Source organism: Branchiostoma floridae, chromosome 10, assembly GCF_000003815.2.
Source record: "Branchiostoma floridae strain S238N-H82 chromosome 10, Bfl_VNyyK, whole genome shotgun sequence".
NCBI classification, from domain to species: domain Eukaryota; kingdom Metazoa; phylum Chordata; class Leptocardii; order Amphioxiformes; family Branchiostomatidae; genus Branchiostoma; species Branchiostoma floridae.
In genome coordinates, this window is record NC_049988.1 from 10783022 (window position 1) to 10799086 (window position 16065).

The 16065-nt window shown below is 38.5% G+C and overlaps 2 protein-coding genes across 2 annotated transcripts in view; both read right to left on the minus strand.

The window, feature by feature from the left end:
- Nucleotides 1-5218, minus strand: part of LOC118424707 (solute carrier organic anion transporter family member 4A1-like) — a 36217-nt gene extending 30999 nt beyond the window's left edge. Inside the window, exons 1-4 of the mRNA XM_035833389.1 lie at nucleotides 4969-5218; nucleotides 2163-2253; nucleotides 1729-1926; nucleotides 144-422 (exon numbers count right to left, since the gene is read on the minus strand). Of these exons, the coding sequence (XP_035689282.1) occupies nucleotides 144-422; nucleotides 1729-1926; nucleotides 2163-2253; nucleotides 4969-5004 (604 nt within the window). The 5' untranslated portion in view covers nucleotides 5005-5218. The remainder of the gene's footprint in view (nucleotides 1-143; nucleotides 423-1728; nucleotides 1927-2162; nucleotides 2254-4968) is intronic.
- Nucleotides 5219-6290: 1072 nt separating this feature from the next.
- LOC118424398 (natural resistance-associated macrophage protein 2-like) overlaps nucleotides 6291-16065 on the minus strand; it is an 11087-nt gene continuing 1312 nt past the window's right edge. The window contains exons 2-16 of the mRNA XM_035832944.1: nucleotides 15087-15241; nucleotides 14525-14647; nucleotides 13987-14114; nucleotides 13210-13308; nucleotides 12763-12833; nucleotides 12579-12646; nucleotides 12068-12223; nucleotides 11262-11420; nucleotides 10593-10676; nucleotides 10105-10224; nucleotides 9526-9675; nucleotides 9049-9122; nucleotides 8322-8478; nucleotides 8050-8094; nucleotides 6291-7540 (exon numbers count right to left, since the gene is read on the minus strand). Of these exons, the coding sequence (XP_035688837.1) occupies nucleotides 7409-7540; nucleotides 8050-8094; nucleotides 8322-8478; nucleotides 9049-9122; nucleotides 9526-9675; nucleotides 10105-10224; nucleotides 10593-10676; nucleotides 11262-11420; nucleotides 12068-12223; nucleotides 12579-12646; nucleotides 12763-12833; nucleotides 13210-13308; nucleotides 13987-14114; nucleotides 14525-14647; nucleotides 15087-15241 (1721 nt within the window). The 3' untranslated portion in view covers nucleotides 6291-7408. The remainder of the gene's footprint in view (nucleotides 7541-8049; nucleotides 8095-8321; nucleotides 8479-9048; nucleotides 9123-9525; nucleotides 9676-10104; nucleotides 10225-10592; nucleotides 10677-11261; nucleotides 11421-12067; nucleotides 12224-12578; nucleotides 12647-12762; nucleotides 12834-13209; nucleotides 13309-13986; nucleotides 14115-14524; nucleotides 14648-15086; nucleotides 15242-16065) is intronic.

Below are 16065 nucleotides of genomic sequence, written 5' to 3' on the forward strand. Positions count from 1 at the left end.
CTGCTTCGGAGCTCTGAGGAAGGTGTCTGATACCGAAACGTAAGCAAGTAAGTACATTCTTGTTGTTGTGTACAAGAATTCTCCTATATTCTACCAACCTGATGAAATTATTTTCGGAAACAAAAATATTTTGTTCGACTTACCGAAAAGTAAGACGTACAGAAACTCTGACAGACCCCGTTCTTCTTCTACACAGGTGGTGAATGTGCTGTTAGATGAGAGGTCACAGGTCACGCTCACCTCCTCACCGTAGTTGTACAGGCCTACCAGGAAGTGAGGAAGACTGAACAGGAACAAGCCGATGCCCAGCAAGAAGGTGCCTGTTGCTATACTTATTACTTTCGCCCGCCTGGACTTGATTAAGAAGGTGAGGAGAAGAGCAGCTACGGAGAACGTCACGTCGTAAACAGTTGAAATCAGACCTGGAACAAAATGGATGAGCATCATACTATTACACTACACTCATGTATCACTGCATAGTTCAGAGTTCGTAGTTTCTCCTTTGTCAATCTTAGCTCATTGAATCTGCAAATTAAAGATTAACGTCTGCAGTACAAATTTATCACTATCTTAAGGTAGGGGCACAACCCGCCGTACGTGCAAATACGTGCTGTCTACGTGTGCAATGTACTGTATATGAAACGTGGGCAATCTTTTTGGATCCGTAAGTGGAAAGTACCGCCTCCGTACGAAGTCGTAGAGAATCCGATGGATTTTTGAGCACGCAGACACACAAAAGAATTTTACGTGCAGGCCACTTTGTGTGCCATCGGGCTGTGCCAGTACGGGCGACGCGCCTGCCCTGTTCAGCCTGAACGTTTTCAGAAATACGTGGCGGACATGGCCCACCAAAAAAAATGTACGGACAAATTACACGTACGGCGGGTTGTGCCTGTTAGCTTTACGGTGAACTTGACTATCATATGGAGAGCATACAACTGCGTAAACGCAGAAAAACAGACAGACCAAAAATAATGCCTCCCCGTGAATTACTAGTAGTAGTCTCATCCATTGACCCCACGACCTGGAATGTCTGTCATGTCTGATTTTTTTTTTATTTGAAAACAAAACTTTTTTAGACCACGTATTCTACCAACTCTGGACTCTACTTCCTTTTACGTCAGGCTTTTGCGGTGACAACATCTTTCTACTCACCGACTTCCCGACACCCTACTGACAGTGTATTAGATAACTACAAACATATATACAAGACCTCAAACATCGAACACACAGAAAAAAACTCATAAGCGAACAATAGCAAACACCAAACTCAAACCGTGACCACCCTTGCGGGTAAGATTTGGATTTCGTTTTTTTTCGTACAAAAAATAACTGCATTAAAGTTAAAAATTTTCACATGTACAATACGTACAGATCGACGTTATAACATCGACTATCATAATTCCACCAGGTGTCATTATACCGCCACCTCAAAAAAAAAAAACGTTAGTAAAGAGGTCTTCCCAAGATTGTCTTAACCACAGAATGTTAAATACAATTCGATATTTACGTGTTGAAGACAATCTTGAGAAGGCCTCTATAACAACGTTTTTTTTTAGGTGGCGGTATAATGACACCTGCTGGAATTATGAGAATGTATGTTACATCAATTTGGCATAATCTCAGCACAATTTGCGCTGCGTTCAATTTCAAACCCTTAACCCATGTACATGTAATACTATTAAAGTCATTAAACTGTAACACTTGTTGGCGTAATTTCAACTTTACCTGATCTTGAGCTTGGGAGCTGATATCGTTTCTCGATCGTAGAGATGGTTGATGCAACAAAACCACCGATTGTCATACTCTGGACCACGGCGCTGACGACCAGCAGAGCCAACATTCCCTGCACTGTGCCCAGGAACCGCAAGGGGTCAGGTCGGAATTTCCCCCAACCGAATCTCTCCCTGTAGGTGGAAGTGTCTTCTGAAGGATTCAAAGGACAGGAATGGTGTGTGAATTATTTAGTTTTCACTAACCTGTTACAAACAAACATGTTAACAAATAAGTTAGTTGTACAAGGTAAAATCTTGACGAACACTAAAACATTCAAAGTTTAAAAGTAATAGTGTCAGGCAAATGGTGTTCGGTTCACGAATATCAACATTTCTAAGCTCTCTTACAAAGTTATCATAGCTCCGTTACATAGAAAGATTCCGCACCTTGCATTTCCCCACCGATAGCTGATTTGTTGGAACCGTTTTCCTGGCCATTTTCAACACGTTTGCTTCCATCTCCAACCTCGTGATCCTCCTGATGTGACAGTTGGAAATAAGAATTATATAACGAATATTCATTTTAAATTTAGATTACCGCAGTGGCCATTATATGTGTACGATTATATGATCATATAAAGGTTTCATACATTATGTTGCAAATACAACACAACGTTGGTAGACTGGTTTATTTACACAAAGGGCACTAGATATCAAAACTGGAAGTTCAGCTGCAGTACGGTATAAAGACACTAGGAGGCCCATTAACAAACATATCTACAGAATATTATAAGAATCTGTTAACTCCTCGGTTTATGTAGCAACAACTACACATACAAACAGATAAACAGCACTGAAAACATAACCTTCTTGGCGAAGGTAATCACAAATGTCGATAGGTCAGGGGTTATATTTAGAGAGGTTATTACGATACCTCTAAAATATATAGAATCTGAATCTAAAAAGGAGCGAATCCAAAATATGCGGGGCAAATAATTGCTGTACAAGGTGAACGCTTAAAATCACTCTAAATGCCTACTTTTAAAAGTTTCAGTTGATTCAGAACTTGCTAGCTCTAATCCTGTTCTTCATCTGTCACATGTCCCTTCAGTCAATTAACATGTCAAACAGGACTGGCAAACAAAACAGAGATAAGAAATACCCTCCTCCGCAAATCTCTAGGAGCGAAATCGTTTATTTTGTTCGTGTGTGTGTGGGGGGGGGGGGGGGGCTCGTTACTAAAACACAACCAGTAGATTTCTAGCGAGGACACGATCCCTTCACATGCAAAGTACCCAATTACCACGTACTGGTCTAGTGGCACGCGAGGGACAGGGATGAATAGCTCACACCAATTGTCTGTTGATTAACGATTTTTCGTCGACCCTTTTCTTTTAATAGTTTGCTAGTTATTTGGAGTCGAACGTTATATTTCCTAATGCAATAAAGCCACTTTCTTACTTGTACTGAGTTAGAACTGCGTACCATGATTCTTTTACGTTCAATTTTCGAAATACCGCTACAAGGTATGTATGAAGACTGTATATTGTGCCCATTTAACTAGGATTGTCTGCAAGGTCTCTCTTTCATTTGTTCCCTTTTCACAGACGAGTTGCGAATACATGTTTGTAAACCACACCGCCAGATCTGTAACGTTTCACCAAGAAACTACCATATATCACTCCAATATATTTCAATAAATACACACTGTAATAGCGCAAATAGATAGTATCAAGAAGGTTATTATGAAATGAACACAAGAAGCAAACCCTTATGAAAGCAAAATTTCAATGTGAACGATCGTATCAGTGATAAATAGTGAAATATTATCGAAAAAAAAGAAAGTACACCAACTTGGATTTCTTTAGTCTCTTAACCTTTTGGTCATCAAGTAAACTTTGTAACGGTTATAAATAGAAGAAGGAGGTTAATATATAGATAAATTGTCTGTGTGAACTCCCGCACAGTGCCTGCTTGGTGTGTGTTTATGGCATTTACATGATAGACAGAGTGAGATGGCCCGCCACTCATTCGGGCTATTCACACCGTAGTAATTGTCGTTGACCTGTCCTCGCTAGAAAGTTGCTGGGTGTGTTTTAGTGTACACGGGGGGGGGGGGGGGGGGGGGCTGGCTGGTTCCCAATTTTCCCTAACCTTCCCGGGGAAAACCCCGGGTGAAAATTGGGAAACAGCGGCCCCCCAAAAATGAACGACGGGACTTCCAAAAGTCTGTGAAAAAGGCTACATGTATATGAGATTGTTAATCTCGTTTAGAAGTATGTTGGAGTCATCGGATGATTTTTTTACGCTCTACCGAACTTTCCTCATATGCAGACATTTAAAAGCTTTGCATTTCGTGCCAAAAAAGGAAACAAAAAGAAAGGCCTCCAACTCCACAAAGTCCAAACCAGTTTTATCCACGATGTCGTTTCGATTCTGAAAAGTCATCAACAATACTTACAGGACTTGTGACCAAATATGGATCAATAGGGACGACTTTAAGTCACATCTCTCTGTTGAAAGAGTCCTTTCTGGTAGGATTCACTACTAGAAATCTTAAGACCTAATGTGACAAGATATAAACTACGCTGCCTATAAGTTCCGTCGATTCTAGTTAAGTAAGTACGCGCTTTGGCAATACATGTCTTTTTTGCACTACCATCACTTTTTACCACTAAAGGCATGAATAGATTTAAAGGCTCTATCATGTACTAAATAGATTCCCCGCTCTAAAAAGCACAATGTTGACTGACAAATCTATTATCAGTAGTGACCCAGTTTAAATTGACCACTCGGCGACATGCGTGTTACCGTAATGTCAGTCGTAAAGGTCAGCTAGTAGAAAAGTTTAGTGTATTGAACGTATACCAACAATAATGTTATGGTCAATGGCAGTAATGATGGACCATCTCTTGGCGCATGACAATTACAGATACACGAATAGTTCGTCTTCCTTCGTGAGGATGGCAGCCAAAAAATAAGCTGTACTTTGTCAGTAAACCGGACTATTTGTATTTGTCTTGCGTAGACGGAGCGACGCCGAGCAAAAGAGCAAACTGAGCGAGAGAGCGAGATAACACTTTTCAACTGGTAGTAGAAGTACAGCTTTTAACATTTACGACTCTACCAGCAGTTATAGAAAAATATAGGTATTTCAATTCCTTTAAATTTGAATTTGCGCACTTTTAGAACACTTTAAAAATTCACATACGCATATCATGCGTCCTAGAGATTTGATACCATTCAGACGTACCTTTAGCTCAATATCATGAAATCCTGGGTTCTCCATGCCAGCGATGTACTGAGGTTCCTCTGTGATGAACGTTTCTGTTGGGTACGTTATTCCAGCAAACCAACGGTTTTAAATGGCCTTCTGGAAACACAGGGTCTGTATGACCGAAGTGACAGACCAGACTCTGTGTATTGGTATAAGCAGTGAAGAGACCAAAGACCACGCCTTAGACTACCTTTGTCCACACACAGGTGACCCCATTACATAAGTTTGATCAGCAGTATTTGCTGACGGTCCTGTCACTCACTGACCTCAGCCCCTTATCTTTACCAAGAGATCACAACAATGATATATATATTATGGATTGTTCTTGATATGATGATAAACGCACAGAGCTGTTCACATTACTTTCCACTTGCTCTTAAGACTTTGCTACTCTCTGTTCGATAGATAAATTCAAGTACACTCTGGGAGGCGATAATCCACATTGTGTACAAGTAGGCAAATATATCCACGATTGTTTATACCGTAGAACTAATAGTGTAAATGACATGCTAGACCCTTTATGTTGATATAGATATCCTATAGATATCCATACATATGTGTTTAGTTGTACTGTGAGTAGTTGTTATACATGTAGACCTTACGAAAGTCGCTGTACTTTTGTCGTGTCAATAAAGATTGTCTATATAATATGACATGCATCAGGGACTTACTACTTAAGAGACTGGGGGCGACATAAACTTCTGCAACTTATGATCCACTGAAGAATGTGTCACGTGTTTTATCTATCTACACAACGTTACATCACAGAATGGTAAATTGCTCATTTTTGCATAAAAGTTAGACAGTCGAAAATTTATATTTTGTTGTTGTTTCAGATTACATACAGTTACTTCGATTTATACTAAAGATGAACTTTTAAAGAATGACATGCATCAATCCTTACCATTAGTTCTTAAAAATGTCGTTGGGAATTTCTGGCCAGTTCTTTATCTTGAGCGATTTCTAAAAGCTCAAGAGTTCTGTTGTACAAGCTACATACAAAATCAAAATAAAATCAAAGAATGTTTCTACTTTTCACTTCCTACTATGAATATGTTAAAGCCTTTACCTGGAAAGTATTCCCTCCATAATATGAAGACAAATTTTAGTCCAGGCAGCCAATACCAATTTCGAAAATAGGTTACACTTTTGAATAGAATTGAGCTATTTAAGTCTCGTGTCTTTACAAACAGTACCCTACTTTTTCATAGCAATTGAAACCATTAGCTGGGTAACCATAATTTCCTTCTAAATGTTATAAACGAAACCAAATGAATGGTTGACAAGTTACAACTCCGTCCTTTCATACAAACCACAACCTTTATTCATTACCTCAGTAATTCTTTTTCTCCCAATTGCCAATAAATACGATCATCAAAAATGAAGTCTTTAAAAACATGAAATGACAGATCAAAGGAATGACATTACTAGTATGTTATCACCATTGGACCAGCCTCATGGTGATCCCGTTTTAAAAGAAAAAAATTTAGATAATGACAAAAAATATTGTTAATAAACGTACAGACCAATCATAACTGTCCATCACAATTAGCAGTTCAACCAATGATAAGATGGCAATTAGCTGTTCGACCAATGATAGAGTGCTTTGTGTCTGTCAGAAAATTCTGATTTTTCCATTTTCTATTTTGCATTTTTTCATTTTGATTGAAGTGGATAGTACTGGTCAAATGGAAAGTGTTGTTGATTTTGATGGGTGAATTTCGTTTAACAATCTCCTTCAACTGAAATCAATCATATACTGTATTTCTAAAGTAATGTTCACTGGCTTATCCAAGGAGGTTAAAATACATCTTTGGCTTCAGTCAGGTGTAATATTTCATGTTATTCCATAGGAATGCTGCAACTAAACAATGGCATATTAAACACTGAAACATGTAGTTTACAGTATGTGCTATATAAGCCCTATGGCCTCTTTACCTTATATTGCCACATAGTTTTACATAAACAATAATATAATTGCAAACATGGTAAAATACACTTATAATAATAAATAAACAATAGACTGACCTACCCCTACCTCTATTACATTTGGTCCTACTACATACATACTGCTGAGGAATGAAGAGTGTGGTTAAATTTTACTGGCAAGTAAGTAGGCAGAGACATTACTGTTGTCATGTACAAAAGTTCAAAATTATTTGCCTTGTAAATTACATTATTTGAATGCTGATATGAATATACCATTACTGATTTCCATTTGAGTTTGTATCACAATTTCTTAGATAAAATGTATTGCAAATTTTTCCCTGAATTTTGGTAACTCTTACCCTTACCGTAACAAACTATGCCAATTCTGCCATTCACAGTATTATGCAGAATAACTTTATTTGCCTCAATACATTAATACAGAGACAAATGTATATTAAATAGACTCTATGTAAAACATCTTTTTTTTCTAGTCTGCTTTTTGTACTGCGTTACTGCTTTGGTCCACTTCCTCATCAGATGAGAAAAGGTTGTCTGATGTTTGGAGTTCACTCATTTGGTCCAGGTGATATGTTGGTTGTGTAGTTTGACAACAAGCAAGCTGGAAAAGGGAGAACAATCACTGATTGTCTGTGTCATGTGTGACGAGACATTGTCAACACAATGTACAACTTTTATATCACACAGTATGCTATAAATGTGATCTCGTCCAAGTTTTAGCTGATCATGACAGAGAGGACAGAGAGGACAGATGCTATGTACAGTATTCACAGGTTCATTGTACCTGAGAAATGCCCCTAGCTCTTTTTGACAATCAAACTGAACAGTGGACCTAAGGACTGCAACCCTTTCCGGGGTAGCGTGCATGTCGGGTGATCGGCTCACGGCTTCTAGTTCCAGAGGCAGGGCCGCTAACCACTGGACAACACTCACTACGATGATCATTATCATGATGTACATGTACTGGCAGTATCATTACTCCCATGGCTCCGCCCCTCAGGTGTTGCCAAAAATTTTGTCACTGGAAATCCAGGGGAATGACTTTCCATACTAGCTACATGTACTTGGTATATCATAGGCACTACAATGATGTCTTTTACAGTTACTTACCTTTTCAAGACATTTGGAACCCAAGGCTATCAAACATCTCCATGCCTGCAGATGAAATTAAATGTTTCTTAATACTTGAACTAAGAAATTCCTTAATATCCTAACAATAAACTTAATTCTAAAGCATTCCAAACCATGTACTTCATTCTATTGGAAATTCAAAAAGGAATAAAATTTTAAAAAAGAATCACACTTGTGTCTGATAGACTTTCAAATGCAAACAAATATTTGACAAGAAACCATGATAAAACACAATTCCTAGTAGTACCCACCAAATATAGAACAAACGTGATGTAAGCCACCACAAGTACAGCTATGAAGGTGTACAGTGCCCAGTGGTTGGGTAACTGTTTGATGGAGATGAACCCTAGGTAGAAGTTGATCCCTAAAACAGCTATGGCCAGGGAGCAGACCAGGAGTTTGTTTAACCTGTAGGAAGAAAATAGCGCAATCAAAATCTTAGAACCACATTGCTGTTAGAGTTTACATTGTTGTAAATGAGTTGAATCCTTTTTGATACCTGCATGTAGGTTGATACATAAAGTCAAGTTAGACATTGCTATCTGACGGAATTTTTTATTCTACATGTATAGAGATCACAGTCAACAGAGACTCCAATCAGGTGTTCAAGTTCTGACTGTCTTTTGAAGGAATATTTTGTAATATTACAGAATCCTTTTGGGAACCCTACCACTTATTGACTGACATATATTCAATAGAATATTGGAAACTTTTAACAATAATTATACGAAGAAACATTTTCAGAGCTTGGAAAGTTGGAAGCTTGCTATGGTGGTAAATAAAATGATGATATTGCTAAAGAAGCTTACATAAAATCTACAATCAAGCAAAAATGCTGAGCATTATTAGATGGATCTTCACCATGAAGAAACAACATCAGAGAAAATTTCTATTTCTAACTATTGAAAATGATGGTTCTCTCAAGAATTTGAATGTGTTGTTTGTAACTACTATATATAGAGAAAATACTGTACGTACACTCCATTCTTGAAGATGTCCATTATACCAGACATACTGGTGAAGGTCAATACGGGTATCAGAGCAAAGGGTAGCTGCAACACAAAAATTAGATATTCAGTTTATATATATTTCTATAAGCATGTGTGATCTAAGTGATCTAACTAAAACATGCAATCCGTCCATAATCATTTTACAGAGCTTGGCTTTAGAACATACATTTAGTATAATTACAAACATCATGAAAAAATTTTCAGAAAAAATTTTATTTTTCTGCATCACAGAAACCATGCAGCCTGGAATATGTAGCCAAACATTTCAGGCCAAAAATATCCAATGTTACAGTAAAGAATGATGCAGAAAGTACATTTCTTAAAACTACCTGCATTTGATATTTTTTATGCTAATTTCATTCTATTTGATTCAAGATAACAACTTATAGCTACAATTATGTCAATTTGTCTCAAGCACTGTCCTATTGAGATTCCTTCTGGTTACCTGAAGACTTTGCAACACATTCAAGAAGTCATTCATGCCCGTGAGGTCGTTGACCCCTCTGAAGGCTGCCACAAAGATGGTCGGACCAATCGCAATTGACCTCGTCAGCAGCACCCTTTTCCACCTCGACCAATGAAGATTCAGGAAACCCTTTGGGGTTTGAAAGACAAGTTCATAATCATATGCAAGAGAATTCAAGCAACCAATAAAGATATATACTTCTGAAAGAGTAGATGAAGACCTTTATGATGTCATTTTTGCCCAACTGAACTAGGTACAATTCATAACAAAGACATTTTCATTGTAGATTTACATACGAAATTGACAGATTCTTTACCCCACATAAAGATTAGTCACATAAGTACCAAACACAAGACAGGCCGACAGGCTGAATAAAAGTTCAAAACTTGAACTATGCGGCTCCAGATGTCTTTCTGAGGGACGGCTGCAGTGTGCAAGATGTCGGTAGCTTGAGGGATGAATCTACTCTACTATATAAAACACAAGACATACATGCATACAGGTTTTAAATCATGAATGATATACATAAAGTAAAGGGCAATATTTTTTTAAACATACCTCCATAACAAACTGCCCTGAATAAGTCCCTGTCATGGTTGAACTTTGACCTGAAGCCAGGATGCCCACAGCCCAGATGTACATGGCAGCAATGCCATATTTACAGCCCAGAAACACACCCTGGAAATACATGTACAAAACATCACAACAGTCACAGGGGATATCATAACAGTAAACAACAGCAACACACTACTAAAAACTTAATTAGTTTCAATAGAGACATTGTACAATAAGAGGATGTGAAGAAATGTGTCAACTTATTGTGACTATTATATGAACACTTGAACACTATGACTATTGTATGAACACTTGAACAAATAGTAGTTTTGTCTTTACATCATATGCTCTACAACACAGCAGCAAAAAAAGCATTTCTGGAAATGTATGATTAAGCAAGCATCTAAAACACAAATGTAGAAGCTAGAAGAAAGACATGTTTTCTTATGTTCTACGTCAAGTCTGAAAGCAACCTGGTACAAGAGACTCACCCCCTTATAAATATCAACTTCCACCTCCCCTGTAGTGTTGAATATAGCAGCATGTGGGTTTCCAGTCTCTGTGCACATGTTATACTGAGGAAAGTAGAAAAAGAAACTATTCAACAATAATTTTTGATAGTAAGAAAAAATGTTATTGACCAAAATATATGTACATCATTTAAGACAGTTATATCTGGTATCAATAAAAGATCCCATAATTTTTCTGATGAATTTTACTCTTTTCTTTGGTTAAAGACATCATCCTATGAAATTGTCATAAATACATGTATCATTACCATTAAGAGAAACTTTTTATGAACAATGAACATTGATGTGGGATTGATAGAAGGTTAACCATACTCATAATGTAAGATATATACCCACTCTTCAGTGTAACACACCTGCATATACTGTGGCCAACTAATTTTTATAAAAAAATTATAAAATGAGCAAATACCTTTTGCACCCTAAAACATATATTTAAAGCAAAAAATGCAAGGCATGAAGAATTATCTAATTTACATTTATTTTTAAGTAAAGGAGTTGAACTGTATTGTCTCTGTTTTTGTCAGCAGCCCTTTGTAATAGCCACAGGTTAGATGGTCAGCCCCTGTGCATGTGAGTGCTGGACAACCAAACCAACACAAAAACCAATAAACAAACTGTATTGTGACCTACCAGTTGCTGATTGGTGACGTTGTGAAGGCCCTCTGCGAACACACACACAACAAACAGGTTGATGATGAAGGACACAAACAGGGCAATGGCAGCCTCGATGAAAAAGTACATGTTGGCTTCTCTCACGGCTTCTTTCTTGTTTCTGTCTACATCTCTGGACTGGAAAGGAAACAGAAACTTAAATATACAGTCCTTAAATGTTCATAAACAAATGATCATGTTTTCTGAACTTTCCATTTTGGTCTATGCAGACAATACAAAACTGTTTTTTCTTCTTGGACCGGTCTGGAAAAAACGGACCAGAAGAAGTTCAGTTGACCAGATGTTGGACCGACTAGAAAATGTACAAATTATGCCGACGCTACAGCGGCAGGTATTCACGTGTTTTGAGGCTTATTGGCCCAGGAAAATAGCAAGAGCGAAGTAGAGAAGAGTTGATAGTCATTTTTATCAAATTTCTACAGTCAAACTTGGTCTAACTTAACAGACTGAGGAAGTAAGCGTTGTTTGCGTGGAGATATTCTACCCAACATCCGCTACGCGGACTCGGTCGCTTCATTCTGTGGTTATAGGAATAGGCCATGAATTATGGCACCGTATACATCTCAGGGTGGGTCATTAACCCTATATTGTTAACCTGGCATTTGCAAGGGATAAAACAGCAGGATCAAAAAAGTTCAGACAATAAGTCTGGAAAAAGAACAAGGCACATCACTGTGTAGAGTTTCAACGAGATTGAGCAACTGTTTTAATCCAAACAATGGGGAACACTTAATTGATGGCACAGTGACAAGAGAGCCCCCTACCTTGACCAATGCAGAGTGCAGGTAGAGGTTATGAGGCATGATGACAGCACCAATGATCCCTACAGCCTGAGCTGCACCTTTATAACCACAGTCTGCACAGCCTGGGATAAACAAGCCCTTCAGCACCTCAACCTGGTTTGGTCCCACTGTTCCATACTGCAAAGTTAAAGACATTTTAAAATGTAAGTGCACTCTGAATCACATATTACATTTGTTCAAACTAAAACTATACTCAATAAAAGAAGATCAAATTGCTGATATTCTTGAAATGATTGATCAACTTTAAGTTTCTGAACTTTTTGCTAGGTTGATATTATAACTACACTAAAATCTTAAAGAGCAATTTGAAGTCTCAAGAGCATTGGACACTTGGATACTTCATCTGTTGTCTATAATAAGCAGGCTAAAGCAGCATAAGGAAACTTGTCACAGGTTGGCTCACAATGTATAATACAATGTACATATACTGAAGGTAAGAATGGAGAAGAATACAATATCATGCTTTATGTACCTCATATCCAAAAGTTAAGGCCATAACGGTGATCAGAAAGGCAAAGAAGGCTTCCAGCTTACGCAGACCTGAAACATATAGATTGTGTGAGAATGGTATGGTGGTACATATACATTATATGTAATTAATTTGCGTAGGCCAAAGGGAAAAAGATTGATGGCAAATAACAGATGTCTTCACTCACCATATTTGTCTAGAAACAGGAACACAAAGGTGTCTGTGATAGTTATAAGTACGCCTCCATAAAGGGGTATTCTGTCAACAGAGAAAAACAGAAGCTCGTCAACACCACAAGTTAGAGAGTTAGCAAATGGATTATGCTGGCAATTGCTAAGGCCCCTTTCCACTGGGCTTTGATCAAGCAACTGTACAGTTACATTACTACGACATGTAATTTTGCAATTGTAGTATGAGACAAAAATGTAAAAGATTAAAAAGACAACAAAACATACAAACTATTCAGAACATGTTTTTAACATCTAAAATATTCATTGAGCAATCTGTAAAAATGGGTGTAAATCACTAAATGCACTTGAGAAAAGTCATACAAATGAAGTATGATAAAAGAGATATGCTTTACTTCATATTCTTTTTAATGAGAACTGTGCAGATATGTACTGTTAGTACTTACTTCCCAGCAGACAGCAGATTGAGGGCTATTGCCGACCCGATAACTTCCTGCATGTCAGAACCAATGATAGCTATCTCCACCATCACCCACAGGGCAAGCCTAAAACACAATACAAAAACAACAAGTAGCTTTGAACAATTAGTTCTTAGTGAATATGACTAATATGCGAATGATACGAAATGACTAACTGACTGACTGACTCACTCACTCACTGACTGACTCACTCACTCACACCTGCTCACCTTGGTACCCTTGGCTACTGTAAGTATAACCTGCTCACCTTGGTACTCTGGGGTACTGTGGGTGTACCCTTAATGCACATCATGGTACCCTGGGGTACTGTGAGTGTAGCCTGCTCACCTTGGTACTCTGGGGTACTGTGAGTGTAGCCTGCTCACCTTGGTACCCAGGGCTGCTGTAAGTATAACCTGCTCACCTTGGTACTCTGGGGTACTGTGAGTGTAGCCTGCTCACCTTGGTACCCTGGGGTACTGTAAGTGTACCCTGCTCACCTTGGTACCCTGTGGTACTGTAAGTATAACCTGCTTACCTTGGTACTCTGGTGGGGTACTGTGAGTGTAGCCTGCTCACCTTGGTACTCTGCTTACCTTGGTACCCTGGGGTACTGTGAGTGTAGCCTGCTCACCTTGGTACTCTGCTTACCTTGGTACCCTGGGGTACTGTGAGTGTACCCTGCTCACCTTGGTACCCTGGGGTACTGTGAGTATAGCCTGCTCACCTTGGTACCCTGGGGTACTGTAAGTATAACCTGCTCACCTTGGTACCCTGGGGTACTGTGAGTGGCACACCTCTGCCAGGTGCATGCCTGACACCACCCCCAGTCTGGCTGCCAGTCTCTGTAGAACCAACCCCATGATGTGGGCGAGAAGCAACAGCCAGAGAAGCTGCCATTGGATAAATCAGAAATCTAATTAGTACAGAGACTATGAGTATAGAAAATGATTGATGTGTAAGAGGCTTTATGATAAAAGGCCACTCATACTTGTCCAATTGATTCTATACATACAGAATCAGCATTACATTTATATGTGGGCCCAAAGTCAATGGAATATTGAATACAAAGACATTACTAGTATATTGAGAAGAGTATCATTGTAACAGTAGTGGTCTTTAAATAAAACATTTCATAGATACAAAAGGTGTATCCACAAAAAGAAATAAAAAATCTTTACACAAAGGATATAGTTGTGACAGTAATGTTTGATTTGCTGTAACAAAAACAAAACTACCTGGACTTGTTTGGACAACAGCAAACAACACTTTTCCCATGCTAAGGCAAACACAGGGATCATACCTTGTAGCGAGCCACAAATCCCGACTGCAAGTCGGACTCGATGTTCCCAGGGTCTAAGTATGCAATACTCATGAGAAACCCTGGTCCTGTGAACGCCCACAGCTTTCTGAAGCTAAAGGAATACTGAAAAATAAAACAAGAATCTCATGTTATAAATGATATAGAATGAGAAAGTACTGTACAAAGTAGAAACAGTCTTTTGGCTCCCTGGAATCCAACCCAGGCCTGTCAATTCAAAAACCCAACACCGCTAACCACTAGGCCAAAGGGTCCAGACCCGTTAGACTGGTCAGTTGGAGGCGTTTGAACCCCACTGTTACATACATATAGTTTGTGCATTGCATTATGCTGGATCCATTGTAAGTAAATCTATGATGACAACAACAGAAATTTTACTACACTCTTGAGTTATCATTCACTCACTTATTGTTTGAAGCATGTTGTGGTATTTCTTCCCAAATTCCTTTTTAAAGAAACATTTTTAAAGAAACATCATTTGTATAGATACAACCCAAGCAAGATTAGTTCATAACAATACACAAAATAAAGTAGTTTTCCTTACATCTTCTGACTGTGGAATAGATATCTTGTCTTCAAAGTAGGTTCCACCGTTGGCTACAGGACTGTTGTTGGCATCTTGGTGCATCTTCTGTCTCATGGTCTGGTAGTCTGCGCTGGGCTCCAGGCACAGCTCCTCCATACTGTCTGAGTCACGAGCTGAAGAAACAGGATAGACACCAAAACAAAGACTGTAACAATAGTTCACCTTTATTCGGGGGTAACCTATATCCGTTGTACCTAAAACAGGATATTTGGGGATATCACATTGATGGACGGTGGTTTCAAATTGCATTTTTTTCAATTTAATGCAGTTTGAGATCACCGTCTGTCGACTTGATATCCCGAAATACCCTGGTGTTAAATACAGCAGATAAATGTTACCCCATAAATAAAGGTGAACGCGCTGGGGTAATTGTTGAGATTTTTCTGTTGTTCACAGTTTTTGCTTCAATGCAAACTTTAAACCAATGTATAACTGCTTTACCACAAAATTCACTTTCTACAGCGATTTTCATTAAAACCTTCTGTACTTACTATTGTGTTATGATAAAACACAACAGGTCTGGCTTTTTGCCAATACCTTCTATCTATGTACTTTTTCATTTTCAAAATTTTGACTCTTGCACTTGCATAGGTCAATTTTTCAATCAAGCCTAAACTAGTAAGCACAATTTCATGAAAGTTATCAGATGGCTGAAGAACATGTCCATCTAAGAGCTGCCAAGTAACATGCATTGGCATAATACCGGCCATAAGACTTATACCGGCCGATAAAAAATAATGCAATTTAAAGAGATCTACACATGCAACAATAGTTATTTCTGAGGTATGCACACTTCAGACATCCAGGTGTCCAATACATCATTTACAAAGCATCGATAACAATGCATTCGAAGACAACAAGGCGAAAAGTTTTCAGTATCCTTTTTCGGGACAGGCAGCTCGTCGTGGGACGAACACACTGTCACATTCATTGCCAG